The sequence below is a fragment of the Aythya fuligula genome, chromosome 1 (genome assembly GCF_009819795.1).
Source record: "Aythya fuligula isolate bAytFul2 chromosome 1, bAytFul2.pri, whole genome shotgun sequence".
Classification (NCBI taxonomy): Eukaryota; Metazoa; Chordata; class Aves; order Anseriformes; family Anatidae; genus Aythya; species Aythya fuligula.
In genome coordinates, this window is record NC_045559.1 from 55443699 (window position 1) to 55459518 (window position 15820).

Sequence of the window (15820 nt, forward strand, 5' to 3'; positions counted from 1 at the left end):
TAAGCTTTAGTGTGTCTGAAAACAGGTACTTAGCAATCAGAAGAAATATGCCCTAAATTAATCTAGTTGCTGGAAACAGTTAAAAGCCCAGAGAAGTGGTTTGGTACCTCCTTAGCCATTTTTTTTTTGGTGAAGCTTTTGGCATACAAAGCACTTGGGCACATCGTTAGTTGTGCCTGTACTGTAGCCCAGTTGTTTTTTTTATATAACCATGCTTGGCATCTCTGAAAAATCAAGCCCATGGATACAATGCTAAAATACAATTTGCTGCTGTTGAAAGGTGATTATTATCCCCAAAGCAAGCGCAAGCTCCTGTGCCCTTCGCTTTCAGGTGTGTAGCTCCCTGCCTCTCTGGTGAGGCAGGAGAGGGGTTTGGTGTCCAGAATCCAATTCTTCACTCGTTTTTCCACCAGACCTGCTTAGTGGGTATCTATTGATGGGTGACTGGTTGTTTTGACACAGGCTCTTCACTGGGAAGTGCACAGATCTTCTGTTATCGCTGCACTCCTTGGCAGCGGGCAGGTTGCCTTCTGCCAGCCCTAGTTTCCAGCCCTTGTCTCCACACAGATCCTCAAGGTCTTGATCCGATCAGGGTTGCTTTTTCCTTTTTTTTCCTTTTTTTTTTTTTTTTATGGACCTGATACTCTAGAAGCAGGGAGCACAGTCTGTCTCCCAGATGCTAGGAACTGCCCAGGTCCCCTTTTAAATCCAGCTGTTAGTTAGTCTGTAAATATTTTGTATTGCAGGGACTTACGGGTCTTACCCCCCTCGCTGTGATTCACAGCCTTACGGACCCCCTGGGCCATGGGGGAGGAGGACAAGGGGGTTGTTTTATCGTGTGTTTTGTTGTAGTTCCTCTGCACAGGTACACGTGCACGCCTCCTTTTGCAGCCGCCCCTCGTCACGTGGCGTTTCTTGGCTGCTGGCGGGTGCAGGCAAGTGGCAGGGGGGCACGGGGAGCAAGTGGTTGAGTGAAGCAAATACCCTGCGTGTGCTGAGCCCTGATCCATCTCCCGGTGACCTTGAACAGCTCAGAGCTTGTGTGTGCAGGCGTGGATGGCGTTATCGCCGCAGAAGTGTGCGTTACCCGGGCTACGGCGAGGAGGTAGCGGGGATCCGAGGCTGTTTTCAGACGCGGGGTCTTTGCCCCGTGGCAAGCAGCGAGACCCAGGGGACAGCCGTCAGCTCCTTTCTGTGCTGTTGTGGCAAAGGGAAGAGGTCGGCCCCGAGCTGCCAGGTGCTGACGTGAGGCCAGAAGGAAGGAGCTGGAAGCGGTGCAGGGGTCGGGGTGAGGAGCGGGTGCGCGGTGAATCGCCGGCTTTTATCATCGGGCTCGGGCAGGGCAGCGCTTTGCCAGTCTCCATTATGTGCTGCCAGAGAACAGGCTCCAGGCCCTTCCTTTCATCTCCTTCCTAATGAGTTAAGACGAGGAATAACTATAAAAGGAAAAGGGGGAAAAAAAAAAAAAGGCAGCGAGATCTGAAGAGCCTATTTCTATCGTTTATGCTGTAGCTGAATGTGTGGCAGCGGACAAACGTCCTGAGCTCGTGTTAGAGGGGCTGAAAGTTCAGAGCTCACCGTAGGGCCCTGGGTGCTGGAGACGAGGGAGCTGCAGCATCCAGAGAGACAGGAGGCATTTCATGCTCAACTACTGCTGAAAAATCAGGAGATGTGGGAGGCCGCACAGCATCCAGGGGGTGTTAGCGTAGTCAGCGAGGTAAGATCGGGCTGAGCCGCCCTGTTCTTTCTCTTACTTCCCCAGTTTCGGGGCCTTTGTCTTACTGTACACGTCTCACGTGCTGGAAAACCGACTCCCGTGTGGCGGCAGCACGCTGCCATATGCAGGAACAGCTGTGAGCGTTTTTGAGCAGGCCACTGTACATGATATATTGCACCCTTGGAAAGAAAGGAGCTCTGCCCTCTGCTCGCGAGCAAATGGCTGGGAGAGGAGCACGAGCCTTTGTCTCCCGTGGAGGCAGCAGAACCAGTCCTGTGCAGCCTCTATTTGAATTTCGGCACTGACACGTTTTTGTTGTCACCCTTCATAATCTCAGCCTTCCCTCATTCCAGCCGGAGACGTGCTGGTGTGTTTAAGGACTCACCTGTGGGCCTTTGCCCACTTGCAGTTCCCCACCGCAGCCGTAGGAAAGGCAGGATTTGGCAAACGGCTCTCGCACAGCTCCAGGATGCGCCTGAAAATGGGACGGGGAGAGTTCCCTCGGAGCGGGAGAGCTGATGATTTTGGGGAGTTGTTTTGGAGCGCTCGCTCCAAGGCAGGCATTGTGTGCAGTGATGGATGGGCTACCCCTGTGTTTTGTCCTGCTTGGACGGATTTGCCCTGAGGAGCAAAGGACTCTGATGGAGTAATAAAAATAAAACCACCGAATAGCATGGTGTGATTTAATCACAAGCCAGCTGCATCGATTCTTCCCCTAGGGTGCACTCTGTGTGTTTGGAGATGCGTTTTGTCATCGGGGTGAGGCTAGAAAGAAGACAGGGAATTTAGGGAGGGGGAGCAGCTTTTTTTTGATACGATCCAAGGGAAGTTTGTGAGGTGGTTCTTGACAATTTGATATCTGGGGGGGTGAGTCTAAGCCAAATAAAAAATCTTCATCCTGGTACGCTTCTCCCGAGACTTGAGTGGCTCTGGGGAGTAGAGATAATTGCAGGGCAGTATCTCCGTTCTCCCTATCACAGCTTAATTTATATTAATCAGATCAAACATGTTTTGTGCTGCCTGCACTGCCCTACTAAAATAAAATGGAAAGCTGCCACTGCTTTGCTCAGCACGACAAGGCCCCGGTGCTTACTGCGAGCTTGCTCTTGTCAGTCCTTTATAAGCAGCGTGCAAGTTCAAGGTCGTAGCTCTTAAGGGATGTTTCTGGCCAGGAGGAGCTCTTGATGTTGCTGGTTCAGTTTATCTGTGGAGGGAGGTTTCTTTCCAAACGTTCACTGAGTGTGTATCAAATGGTTAGGGGCTGGCCATACCCAGCCGGTGGCTGGGCAGTCAGCGTGGGCAGCTCCCCTGAGACTTTTTTCTGATTTTGGGAGACAAATTATGTATATAACAAATAAAAAGAGCACCCCCCAAACAAAATCAACCCCCCCTTACTCTTCGATCGTGAGTTTTAAGGCCTGCAAGTGTTCTTGAAGGTGCCTGAAAAAGCTGACTAGCAATTACTAGCACTTCTTACTCTAAGCCCAGCATGGGTGGCTGAGGCTCTCTCCCTTTCTTCTTCCCTGCCCTTTTTCTCTGTTCTGGCCCACTGACACACCTTCTTGCTGTGTGTTTGCTGTGCACAAGTGCCCCAAAGCCCACACCTCGCCCTGGCTTTGCCGTGCCAGTCAGTGCTAAGGAATGTGGGAACGAATTCCCTCCTTTTGTTTGTGGAGCTGGTAGCAGAAAGTAGCACTTGGAGATCTTATAAACCCAGCGGTGGTAATGACTGCTTCCTGTCCCTGGGCTGACTTTTAAGTGTGCTAGAAAAGTTAATCAAAGACGTCCGTAAGCTGTTGCTATGTGGATTTTTCCCATTTAATTACAGAGCTTCTGGGGTAGTGCTTCTCTGAAGGGAACTTGACAGAGCAGATGCCATTTTGCCTGGGGATGCATTTCTGGTATTGGCCCGGTGAAGAGCTGCCACTTCAGCTGTGGGATTTTGATGATTGCATGAACATCCTGCCACATGAGATTAGAGTGGCGGTACTACCTCCCAGCTTCAGGATACGGAAGATCCGCCTCTTCATTAGAGCTTTCATATGGTGGCAGCTGAAGTGAGGAAGAGCAGGGGAAAAGAGAGCAATTTAAGAAAACCAAAGGCAAATCTGCTAAGCTAAAAAGGTGATAGGAGGGGAGGGAAGCTGAGATCTCGTTAGTGTTTACTCATGGAAGGAGAGGGGAAGAACAACAGATCGATTGTGCAGCGTTACTGGCTTTATCAAAGTAATTGTCAAGTGTTCAGATACCGCAATCACAAATGTAGTGCTAATACATGAAAAGAGATGGGCAAAGCCTGTGAAAGGAATTCGAATGGTTTCTGTTCACAAACACAACTTTGTCTTTCTGATTCCAGCAGACAGAAGGAGGGGCACAGACAGATGGACAGCAATCACAGACACAGAGCAGTGAGAACACCGAGAGCAAATCCACTCCAAAACGGCTCCATGTGTCCAACATTCCCTTCCGCTTTCGAGATCCGGACCTTCGACAGATGTTTGGGGTAAGTTCCCGGAGCCATTCAAAGCATGGCAGCTCTCCTTCACCACAGGAGGAACGCGTGGTGCTGGGGAGGAAAGGCCCTTCTCCTTCTTTTGCCCCTGCCCCAATTTACTCAGCACACTGTAAAACGTTTGCAGAAGTACAGCAATTAGTAGTGTTTACCTCAGTTGGTAAATACACATGAAAACTGTAATTGTGTTGTTCATATCAAGACGTTGGGGTAAGCTAACAATTGGCTTGGAAAAAAAAAAAACGAAACAAAACTTCACCTTATTTCCCAGCGAAGACTAGGATTAAACAGTGACTTAATATATCCCTTGCAAAGCTCTGTTTTTCAGTTGCTTAGAAACTTGCTGAAATATTTATGTCTTTCCTCATGATCCACTGTTGTGATGAAAAATTGCTGCAAGGAATTGGCCAACTAGTAATTGCATATGGAAAAGCTGGTGCAAGTCAGATGGCATTTTGCATGGTGTGTGATATATATTTTGTTTCTTTTGACTGAATAGTTTGTCTCCCCTAATAGTAACCTTTGTGTGCTCCTCAATTTATAAACTCTTCCCCGAAGAGTTGGTTCACATGAGTGTAGATGGTGACTTGTTCCATATGGACACAGAGATGAGCTGGGTACTTCATGACCTAACCTTCAGGTGAAGTTGGCTGTGTATCATCGTCAGGAATCTGTGACTTGTTGGTATGAAGCTAGTGTCCTTGGCAGATGATGTGTTTTATAGCCTTTATAAATATTTCTTCTGTATAAACGACTTAAAATGTTGCTGCCTGTTTAAGATACAGTGCAGAGCAATCAAGTCAGGAAAGACTAAAGTCAAGTATCCTTTAACCCTGCTGCTTTGTATACCTTGGTCCTACATGCATAGCCATCTGCTCCCTCAGATTCTGCACTATTTTGTAGTTTCAAGTGTTGCATCTCTTTAGACATTTGTGTGCGTCTATGCATGCACCTGTGCATGTGGAGAGTAGTGTTACAGTGTGTAAATGTGTCAAATTCAGGGACTTCAAGATTAAATTTAAAATAAAAGAAAAAGAATTGGGGTTATCTATTCATTATTTGAACAATATGAAGTGAAAAAAGTGTGCGGAGATGTTAAAACTTTCACTAATTGTCTTCAGCAGGAGTCTAAATTGTATATATATTGAGAGATGTCTTTGCTTCTTGTTCTTGAAAAATTTTTATGGTTGTTTGTTTTTGTCCATAAGAAGCTGTTCTGTGGATGAGACCAAACTGAGAAGCTGTCAAAATACCAGAGGGCAGGGTTGATGTTCGGAGGGACCTTAGCAGGTCTTCAGACACCTCCATCTTTGGAGGTGTTTAACACTTGGCTGCATACATCCCAGCCCAACTGATCTCATTAGACCTGCTCTGAGCAGGTGTTGAACTAAATGACCTCTGCAAATAGGTCCCAGCCAAAATTAGGCTTCTGTGACTCTGTTGCTGGAGGCCTGGGTTTGCATTTCTTGTTGTTCACGCATTAGATTGCTGCACTTTTGACATCTGTGGGAATGTTTTCAGGGCGAAACTCATCTCCTGGCAATCTGTGATTGCTGAATCTCCAGTTGCCTGTTCCGCTTGTGTTTTTTAGCTTGCTTTTTGCTGTTGCAGGGCCGTGCGGTAGGCAGTTCCGTCCGGTTTGGATAAACCGCTTGCTGAAATCACAGCCAGTTCTTGGACCACCTGCTACAGTCTGTATTTAGCACACCCTGCTCTTTGCTGCTGCTGCTCCCCTCTCCTGGGAGCTGCATCACTTACATAAACTGTTCCACGGTGCTGCTGCCCCTTCCCTTGGGACCGGTGCTTGACAACTGGACCCTCTCACACTCATTCGTACTGACACCGTTCTTCCCTGTGCTCCTGGTGTGGGGACAGGAATGAGGTGGAAATGGCAAGAACATCCCTCTCCTGGTCAATTTTATGTCTGCTTTGCAGATGGAGAGACCCAGGCATTATGAGTGAACTCCCATCCTGAGATGGGATATGTAGAAAATAGAGCCTAACTGCTTACATTAAGGTTTCCCACTCTTTTCTGTGACCCAAACGTTGCCACTTACGCATTTCCCCATCCCCACTAAATGAGTGGGTTGCCATTGTTGCCCAAGTGACCTGTTGTAGCTTTACTTTTTGTCTAATCATCATTTTGAGTTCTACCACAATGATGTGGTTTTAACTTAGGTAAATGGTATATTCCCTGTAAAACCTTTTGCTAGTTCACCTAGCACTGTCTTTGCTGAGAATTCTGTGTACCAGAAGATCATTCATCTTTTGGGGCATTAAAAAAATAAGTGCCCTTTTCCTGTTGCTTTGCCAAGGAAAAAATCGGTAGTTCTTGCAGATCTGTTTTTCTCAGTGCTGCTTCTCTCAGCATGTTCAGAGCCTCAAGCAGGAGAGTGTTTCTATCTGAATTCCCCCTTGCTCCTATTTCTCTTCCAGGATCAGGACGCTTTCCCTTGGGTGACTCACTGAAACCAACCCTTTCTCCTACAGGGGACTCGTGGTTGTCTGAGTCTTCAGCTGTGGCTGGCCTGTAACCCCCATCGTCTCCCTTTCCCTTCTGTGTGTCAGGTCACATCTCTCTCAACGTCATATCTGAGAGACTCAAAATCCTTGCCTGGAGTGATTTTCCCCAACTACTGTACAATGAGAGAAATTGGGTAGACAGCAAAGCAGCAGAGGAGGAAGAAATAAATGTGATGGTGGGGAGGGAGTAAAGAAGTCCCTTGAGGACTCTGACAGCATGCGAGAGGTCAGCCCAGTCCTGGGGCGCAGAACATTAGCTGATGCTTTCATCCTGTATTGAATAGAGGTGGACTTCAGATGTGTTGTTGTGCGTGTGATTAAGTGGAAATTACATAACGCTTTTCAAACCATCGCCGTCCAGGAGAGCTGCAGACATAAGGATTTCCTGATGAATTCAAGTTATTCGGGTTTCGAGTCATCTCTCACCTGTCACGTGTTCCTAACAGGTCCCTGAAATATCCTCAGCCGTGGAACAAACATTTCCTTATGTATATGCTTCTTATAGGGTGGCAAATAAAATAGGCTGCTTAAAACATGTAATATTTACCTGACATTTCATGATGCCAATAAAAAGACTTCAAGAAAGCTTCTGGAAGGAATAGGTCATTTTTTAATGCACACAGTTCTGCACCCACGGTGGAATAAATCAATAGTTGACCTTGTTCTAGCAGATAAAGAAGAGTTAATAGCTGACCTGAAATCCCACGGTTGCCTAGGTACCAGTGATTGTTATTTGTCTGTATTTACTTTGTGCAAACAGAATATGGCATCAGTCGGTAATGCAAGGAGCTTTAGAAGAGCCTGTTTCTTCAAGTTTAAACAATTGGAAGGAAGACCAACCAGGAAGGTACTTTTAGAAGGGGAAGTGTTAATGGAAGCTATGAAGTATTTGACAAAATCATACCGATGGCCCAAAAGGCATGATTCCACACTCGCAGAAAGTGTGTTAATAAAACACAAAGCAAGCTGCACACCAGGCAGGGAGGATGAAGTAAATGGCAGTGGATGTAATTACAAACTTAAGCAAAGAAGCAGGCAAGAAAGGAAATGTACTAAATCACTGAGATATTGATGATGAAAATCCAGAGGAGAAGGTGTCAATTATTTACATGCAAAGATAAAAGGTCCTATATAGGCTTAGGTCCAATATAAAATAGTGTTCAAAATTGCATTGAAAAAAACAAAGGACAAAAAACAAGCAAACCTCAAATATTTGTTTAGTACTTGCTGTGTTTCTGATGTAACAGAAGGTATTTGTACCATATGGTTTTGCGTGTAATTTATAACAAAGGAGGATGAGGCAGTGCTTGCTAATACTAAAACAAAAAACAAACAACCAGCGGATCTAGATAAGATATGCCCAAGGATAACAGCCAAACTAAGGAGCTTCTTTATTCATTAATGTTAATTTTTAGCCAATTTATATAAGCTATGGGAATTGGGGAATGACTGGAATGCTGCCCACCAGGATTCAGTATTGGTGCTGGTGGGGAATGACCCAAAGAGATACAAAGTAATTACCCATAAGCAGATTCAAGATTAAAATAATTTTGGAAAGTTTTAAAAAAACACCATCAGAATCTGAAGAAAGAGTTCAGTGCCATATAGTATGATTTTGTGTAAGTTAATACATCTTTCAAACACATTTTGTCTCTTTTGACAAGATTGTACAAAGTTGTATTGGGAAAGTTGAACATTATTTAAGCAATTACTTAATCAACTGAGTTAGTTTGTGTGGCCGATTAATGTGTTCTGTTTATTTGAATTTTTTTTTTTTTTTTTTTAGAAAAACATCTATTATTTTATTAAATATCTCTTTAAGGATGGATCATGAAAAATACTATTTATTGATGAGACATTAGTGATCAAGATTTCTTCTAGTGTAGATTTCCCCAGGGATCTGTTTCAGTCTCAGTGTCTATCTACATCAACTCATGGAAACAGTGCTATTAAAATCTTGCTAGTAAAGTTTGCAGTCAAAAAAAAAAAAAAGGAAAAAAACAAACAAAAACAATAGACAAAACAAAACAAAAGCTGTTCGAGGAGGAAGATTAGGTTACTGTTACAGAATGACTTGAGATGATTGGATTTATCATCAGTTCCCCAACAAAACTGTGTTTGATATAGGTAAGTGCAGAGTACTGTGAATCTGGGAACAAGCTGTGCTTGCATGATAGAAGATTTTATTTGGAAAACACTGATTTGGGAGAGTACTGGTGATCACACCTGAAGACAACTGTCACTGCTGAAGACAGTTGCTTCAGCAATGCAAAGAGCAATATTGGGTTGAAGGAGAGAGATGTGTCTTATGCTCAAAGTTGGAAAGATTGCATAGTTTTGTTCAGTTCTGAGTTCAGTTTAGGACCATACAAATAATCTGCAGCTTTGAAGATGAGTGGCTCTTCAGGTGTGTAAGGTGTTGGGTTCGTTTATTCAGCTTCTCAAAGAGAGGTTGGGAGATGACTAGTCCGTGCTGTCCATGTGCTTATGCATGGATGATAAGGGTTTTTTTCTAATAGGGTTTTAAATCTTGTTTACACTCATAACAAGATTTTCCAGTTGGAAACTGAGAATTTTCACAATTAACTTAGAAATAAAAGGTAAAAGTCACAGTCATTTAAGCTAATTTTAAATAATCAAGGATCTTATGGGGGAGTGAAAGAGTGCTCTCAGAGTTAAAAACAAGTTAGCCCATCTTTTCAAAATCTTATCCAGTTTTTGAGGGACGTTCTACAACCTGTATAAGGCTTCTCACATGATGGTAGCATCTTCTCCTTAACTGCTGGTAGGCTGCCTTCCTTTCTTAATGGACAATATATGGAGGAGAAAAGCTCATTCCCCTCAGTGTGTTCCCAGTCCTTTCATCTTTGTGCTGTGGTAGTGTCTGTGGTTGTATCTCATGACTGATGCCTTCACTCTTAGGCCTCAGGAAGCAATTTGCCTCCCACTATAAAACTGGCTGAGTTAATATGGTCAGTTCTGATGGCCTTCAGAGTCTCCTGAGGAAGATGGAGGCTGGGTTGGACTGCCTGCGAAAGGAAAATCTGTCTATTTGCAGGCAGAATCATGAATTACCTCCACAAAAACAATCAAAGTTTTGCTTTGGTGGTTCATATGGACAACTGTGTACTAAATCCTACTTATCTGTTGTGAGAGCAACAGCACAAGTAGTCAGAATTGATTTCTCTCAGAATTTACCTTGGTGAAACACTCAAGTGCTTACAAATCTTCTCTTATTTTCAAAACAGGAGAAAGTATAAGACAAAAACAAGGAATATACTGAGGAAGATTGTAGGTGAAGGTAGGATAGCAGTGCAGAAGATGGGAAACTTCTCAGGTTCTGGCTTCAAAAGGAGGCCAGAAGAATTTGGTTTATAAATTTATTTAATTTTTTTTAGCAACATTTCATGTATATCATTGCATGGCTACTCCCTTTAGACTGTTAGTTGCTTCTGGTGGGAAGCATCATTAGCCCCAATGATAAAGGAGTTTTGTGGGTTATTAGCTACAGCAGCAATAATGCATAGTGGTTTATATAAAAGCGACCATTTTGTCACTTCTAACTTCAGTTAATTAAGTTATTAATGATTTTACCTATTAAAGGTGACAGAGCAGTGACTATTCTTTTTAAATAAAAGATTTTAAGGAAGGCTATGTTACCATTTTCCTTCTCTGAGCATAATTCGTATCTCTGCTGTAAGACTCTTCATGTTTGTGGTAGACCACTGCTTTGTATGATCCAAACAATTCAGCTCTGGGAGCTCCATAATAGGTATTCTTGGAAAGTCTCGTAACCTGAAGGTCTTGGCTTCTGGGGAAACAATTCGGTACATTGTATTTCTTAAAATATATCAGTGGATATAATTTCTCATCTAATTTCATTCTGGTGTCAAAGAGTACCGAACACCTCTGTGAGGCCTACACTTTGAGGCTGAAGCAATAGCAAACTAGACTGCAGCTCTTCCTACTAAGATTTTGCTAGGATTTTAAGCCTGTATTTGCCAATAAATTAATGTAAATCCACAAGTACTTCATGATACACAACTATTGGAAATGTCAGAAAACTATTCGTTAGGTATTTAAGTAAACAGGCAAATAACACGATAGGCCGAGAATAATAGGAGAGTTGTGGAAAGGGAGTCTGCTCTTCGACTGGATTGGACATCTGAAGGAGGAAATCTATCTTCTGTATAGCAGGACGTGTTTTAGCTTCTTTAGTCTTTGACTAGCATTGACCACTGATCACATGTAGCCAGTCCTACACAGCACCATGTAGGGAACAAAAATAGGGGAACAAAACTTGTGGCACGAGGTGTGCTCTTTGTGAGGACTCCTGTACCCTCACTCTTCCTGTGGTAGGGGAGAGCTCCGGCCCTGTCACAGGGCAGGACTTTGTCCCTGCTGATGCTGTCGAGTAGCCTCAGGAGAGGCAGTGCTGTTTTTTCCAGATGTTTCACCTTCTGTGACTCTGTGCTGCTTGAGCAGCCTTGCTTTTGTCTGAATAGCTGGGGACCGTGGCATTTCTCTGCAAAGGTACATGTGTCACTTCAGCTGTCACCAGCTGTTGGACCCTCTGTCTCTGAGGGTTGTGTGGAGTCCTCCCAAACCGAGCTTCGAGTTTATGCCATGTCTGTGGGCACAGCTCCAAGCACCTCTCACGTGGCAGCAGCACCAGGCTGAGGTGCAGGCACGTCTCCAGGGATGGCACAAGGCAGGGAGAAGTAGCTGGAAATGTACTCTGGAAGCCAGCCCGCCGTTAAGATCTCTGGAGCGGTACCCTGTGGTACTGTTTACCTGCATCTCGCTGTTTTTGTGTGAAAATCTTTTGTGAGTCAGACCAAAATGAATGACTGAGGAAACCATGCTCCTTGTCACTTTGTTTGCTGCACTGGCTGCGGTCTGTAAATCCTGTTAGAAATCTGTGCTCTTTGTGTGGCTTCCTTTTAAAGGCTGGTTTCTTAGAAAACGTGTGTTGGGCAACAGGTCAACCCTAATAAGGGCTTGGTGGTGCTTGTTTACCATCTATTCAGCTGCTAAACTATGGTAGAGCTTTGGTTTACAAATCTTTGTTGCTTTTATCTTCCTGTCAGCCGAGCATACTGGTGCAGCTTGGCTGAAGGCACAGCAGGCTTGGCCCCACTGTTTTGAAGAGCAATGACCCAGCTTTAGGTGAGGAAGTTCATGCCTTGATAGCAGCTCAGCTCTGGCAGACTCCAGACTGTCATAACTAAGCACTGACTAATACGTCCTATGATGGAGACAGCTGGTCCCAGATGAAAGACAGCCTATGGAGCAGGGAGCTGGGGTGGTAGGGGCACTCTGTGCAGCTGGGACCTGTCCTGCAGGCAGAGCACCATTGCTCATGCATCTCAAGCCTGAGGTCCTGAAATTATGTCTTGCATAGGCAATTTGTTTCTTGGCAATCTTGAATTTCTAGTGGAATTTAAACCCTCTTTGAAAATGGACTGTTAGGTATCTTCTAGGTTTAGGTAGCTCACTGCACTCGCCTCTAAGTGAATTGTGTAGGGCCACTGCAAAGCTGCTTGGGCATACAAAGTTCTGTTGCAGGGATATGAGGTTGTCAGATGGTGGCTTACGTTACCTTTTATTGTTCCATAATTTCTATAGAATTCACCTTTACTTACTGTTACCGGCATCTTTAGGGTTAAGTTACTTGTCTGGCACGTTTTAGAGCTGATTTTTGAAAGCTCTAGACAGAGAGGAGGTAGGGCCAGCTGGAACAGAGCAGACAGGAGGGGCCCTATGAAACTGTCAGTGCCTTGGAAGGCAAAAGCTCTCTGGTGCCAGATCTCTCAAATTTATTATATGTAATGTAGTTATGGCCTCTGCTGGAAAAATCTGCTGCCTTCGTGTCATCTGGGTAGAAAGAAACACAAAGAGTGCATGCTCTTCCTTGCACAATGCCCTCGCATCTATTATAAGGTACGAAAAGTTCAAGCAAGAGAATCGTGTCCTGTTCATAGCTGAGGTCTCTTAATACCTTTATGCCCCTTAAAACTGTTATTTCCAACAGCCCCTGCTGCTATCGTATAGGAGATGATTCTCATTTACCTGCTTTACGGAAAACAAAACAAAACAACAAAAAACCACACATATGTCCCCACCTGCCATATGATTGATATGGTTCTGGTGCACAACCAATTCACAGAGGAGGCTTCTTGCACGACCTGACGTGTAGCGGGACGTGCTGGCTCCTTGGTCTCACAGCAAGCTGTTGAAGTCACGGTGGGGAGCATTTGAGATGTGTAACTCCACAATGCTTTCTTCAGAGGCTGTGAACTCTGGTCAGGATTTTTTTTCTTTTTTTTTTTTCCACTGCTGCTGTGCCGCGTTGTAAATAGATGTTCATGGTAATCACTGAGTGAAAGAGGCAGGTCTGTGAGCACAGTGATTCATGTCTTCAAGGTTAGAGATTAGAGGGTTAGTCCCCATCATGGATGACCTAAGCATGGATCTTGTTTTATTTGGCCAGACCCTCTGTCTGCTGTAAAACACAAACATGCCTGTATACATGATTTTAAAAAATTACTAGGAGGGCATTTGGTGTTGACCCTTTTATTTACACGGCCTAGCATTTTCCATACAAAATTTGTAACCTCTTGCAAAGGAGCTCTTAAAACTTCCATTGTTTGCCGTAAGCTGTTGACATTTGGTAGGGGAAGCACCATCGGAGAACAAAGTGCCTTTTTATGTTCCTCTAAATTAGATTCAGCTCTGAAGGAGATATAAACCGCTAAAATGAACTAGTTCTTTTTTTTTTTTTTTTTCCCTGCTTTCGTTCTTCAGGAAAATTCTGGCCTGCTACCAAAAAAAAAACACAAAACAGTGCCTCCAGTCCTGGACCTGCTGTAACCGTTGCAGCAGTAAGGACAAGAGCCATGATGTTCAGAGCTGCCAGAGCAGCTGTGGCAGAGTCCTGGAGAGCCCAGCACTTGTCCTCCTGCCTCGCAGCCACACTGCTTTCTTCCAGGGAATTTCACGGAGCAGGAAACCCCTCCCCAGCAAGCAAACCTCAGTTCAGCAGTTAGCTGCTGTTGTCCCTTCTGTCCCCAAAAGTTTCTTCCCTCCTTCTTCGCAGCTTTTAGGTGGAACGGAGATGGGGGCAGATTGCACAGGTGGCTGTAGCCCCGTTGCAGCAGGCTTCAAATGGTGCTTGCTGCAGCAGTAGGATTTGATGATCTTAATTATCATCGAGGAAACAACATACATATCTCCTTCATCTTCGAGGCACAGAGACAGCCCTACCACCTGTCTCGGAGCTGGGTCAGACAGCTTGCATTCAGCATTACCACCAGCTTTTTACTGCTCCCGAGGAATTAAACACACAAGGCAGGATTTCCTGTTGGTGTGGAAACCCTGAGCAGTGAGCTTGGCCGAATGGGGCTGGCAAACAGCTCTGGCAGTAATACCCGAGTACCCAGGCCCAGCTGGGTGTGGAGAAAGGGGAAGATGGCAAGGCATAATTGTGCACCAGAAGCTGCACAGTTTGTTCTCTTTGAAGATGATTCTAATGAAGAAGAAACCGGTGATTTTTGATGGCTCTGAAGATTCTGAAAATAATTTTGGCATTTGCATCTATCAAGAGCCCGGCTGTTTCAGCGCGCGTGGCAGGGCTCGGCAGCTGAGCTGATCTGGCAGGGACAGATCCTGTTCTTGGGCTGAGTGTGCAGCTTTCCATCCTCCCTTGCTTCCCAGAGCCCTAACGCTCTCCTGACCCTTTGAACCAGTTCAGATCAGTAAAGCGTCAACAATGTCTTATTTATTCCATTTCTTGGGCTTTTTTTTTTTTTTGGTGGGATTGATGAGCTGTATCAGTTTATCTGCGGGTGAGAATGAGAATGGGGGCCAGCTTTAGGAAGCTGGGGAGCCCAGGCAGGAAGGACGAAGGAGCAGGGACAGCCCTTTGGCAGCCGTGAGCTGTTAAATTGGTTCAGCCCCTGTCGTGTAACTACACTGAAATAGTCTACCAAGAAAGCAATCATGACTGATTTCTTTCATGGCAGTGCCCAAACAACAAAGACAACAAAAAGCAATCAACGGCTAATCTCCTTTATAGACAAGCCCACACCAAGCGTGGGATAGAAATAGAAAATGTATTTTCGCTGTGATTGGCACAGCAGTGGTCAAAAGAGGATCCAGCATGGATCAAGCCGAAGCTGTTGAGATGTTGAGGTTTCAAGGAAGATGCAGTCACTGTTCACGTTTACATTAGCATTATTCAAACTTCGGGTAACGTAGGATATTGTGAATTCAATTGTTTTGAGATGAATAGGAGATCAAGTATTGTCCTTAAACAATAGAACAGTAAAAACAACATCTGTGATCCAGCATTTGTAAAAGAATACAACCATCTCCTTTTTAAGAATGGAAGATGGGAGCAGACAGAAGCTACGGCTAAAATTGTTGGAAGTATTCGGTTTGCATAAAGACGATTGAAGGGACTTAATAGCTTTTTACTGCTTTACATATTCAAAGCTTCTCTGCAGTCATCATAGCTTGCTGTTGCAAATGTTCCACAGTTGCAAATCTGGAGACAAGTCTTTCAAGCAGAGCGCCCAGAAAATAAGCATTATACCTACTTGACTACATATGGAAAGGCTGATTTAAAAAAAAAAAAAAAAAAAAAAAGGCAAATATCATATTGAGAGCACCATGGCAAAGTAGAATTCCAATGCCCAGAGGTTGTGTTCACCATCTTTCCTAAGTGTTAAGCCACTCTTTCTTCTCCTGTTGCCTCTTCCTTCATTTCCTACCTCCTTTAAAACTTCTGCAGGCAGTAAGATGAAAACCATGTTGATGAGAGCTTTGGTAAAGGATGGGGTATGAGGAACGTGCAGATACGTATTTGATTTGAAAGCAATAGACATTTCTGGAATGAAGGCTCCACACGTGCATGTTCCTGAGAATGAGATCTTGGAGCTGTCTTTCTGGAGAGCAAACCTCCCATTTGGAAATAACTACAGCACTGATATTTCTATATGACAGAGTATTGTGGGGCTCTGCTGAAGTGTTAATACCTTTATGTACAGAATACTGGTTTGAATCTG

General features: G+C 44.5%; 1 protein-coding gene across 4 annotated transcripts in view; it reads left to right on the forward strand.

Moving 5' to 3' along the window:
* The window catches only part of RBFOX2 (RNA binding fox-1 homolog 2), a 75254-nt gene that overhangs the window by 26788 nt on the left and 32646 nt on the right, over window positions 1–15820 (forward strand). For all 4 annotated transcript variants that reach the window (XM_032188460.1, XM_032188451.1, XM_032188469.1 and 1 more), the window contains one exon: window positions 4074–4220. In XM_032188460.1, coding sequence (XP_032044351.1) covers window positions 4074–4220 — 147 coding nt within the window. The remainder of the gene's footprint in view (window positions 1–4073; window positions 4221–15820) is intronic.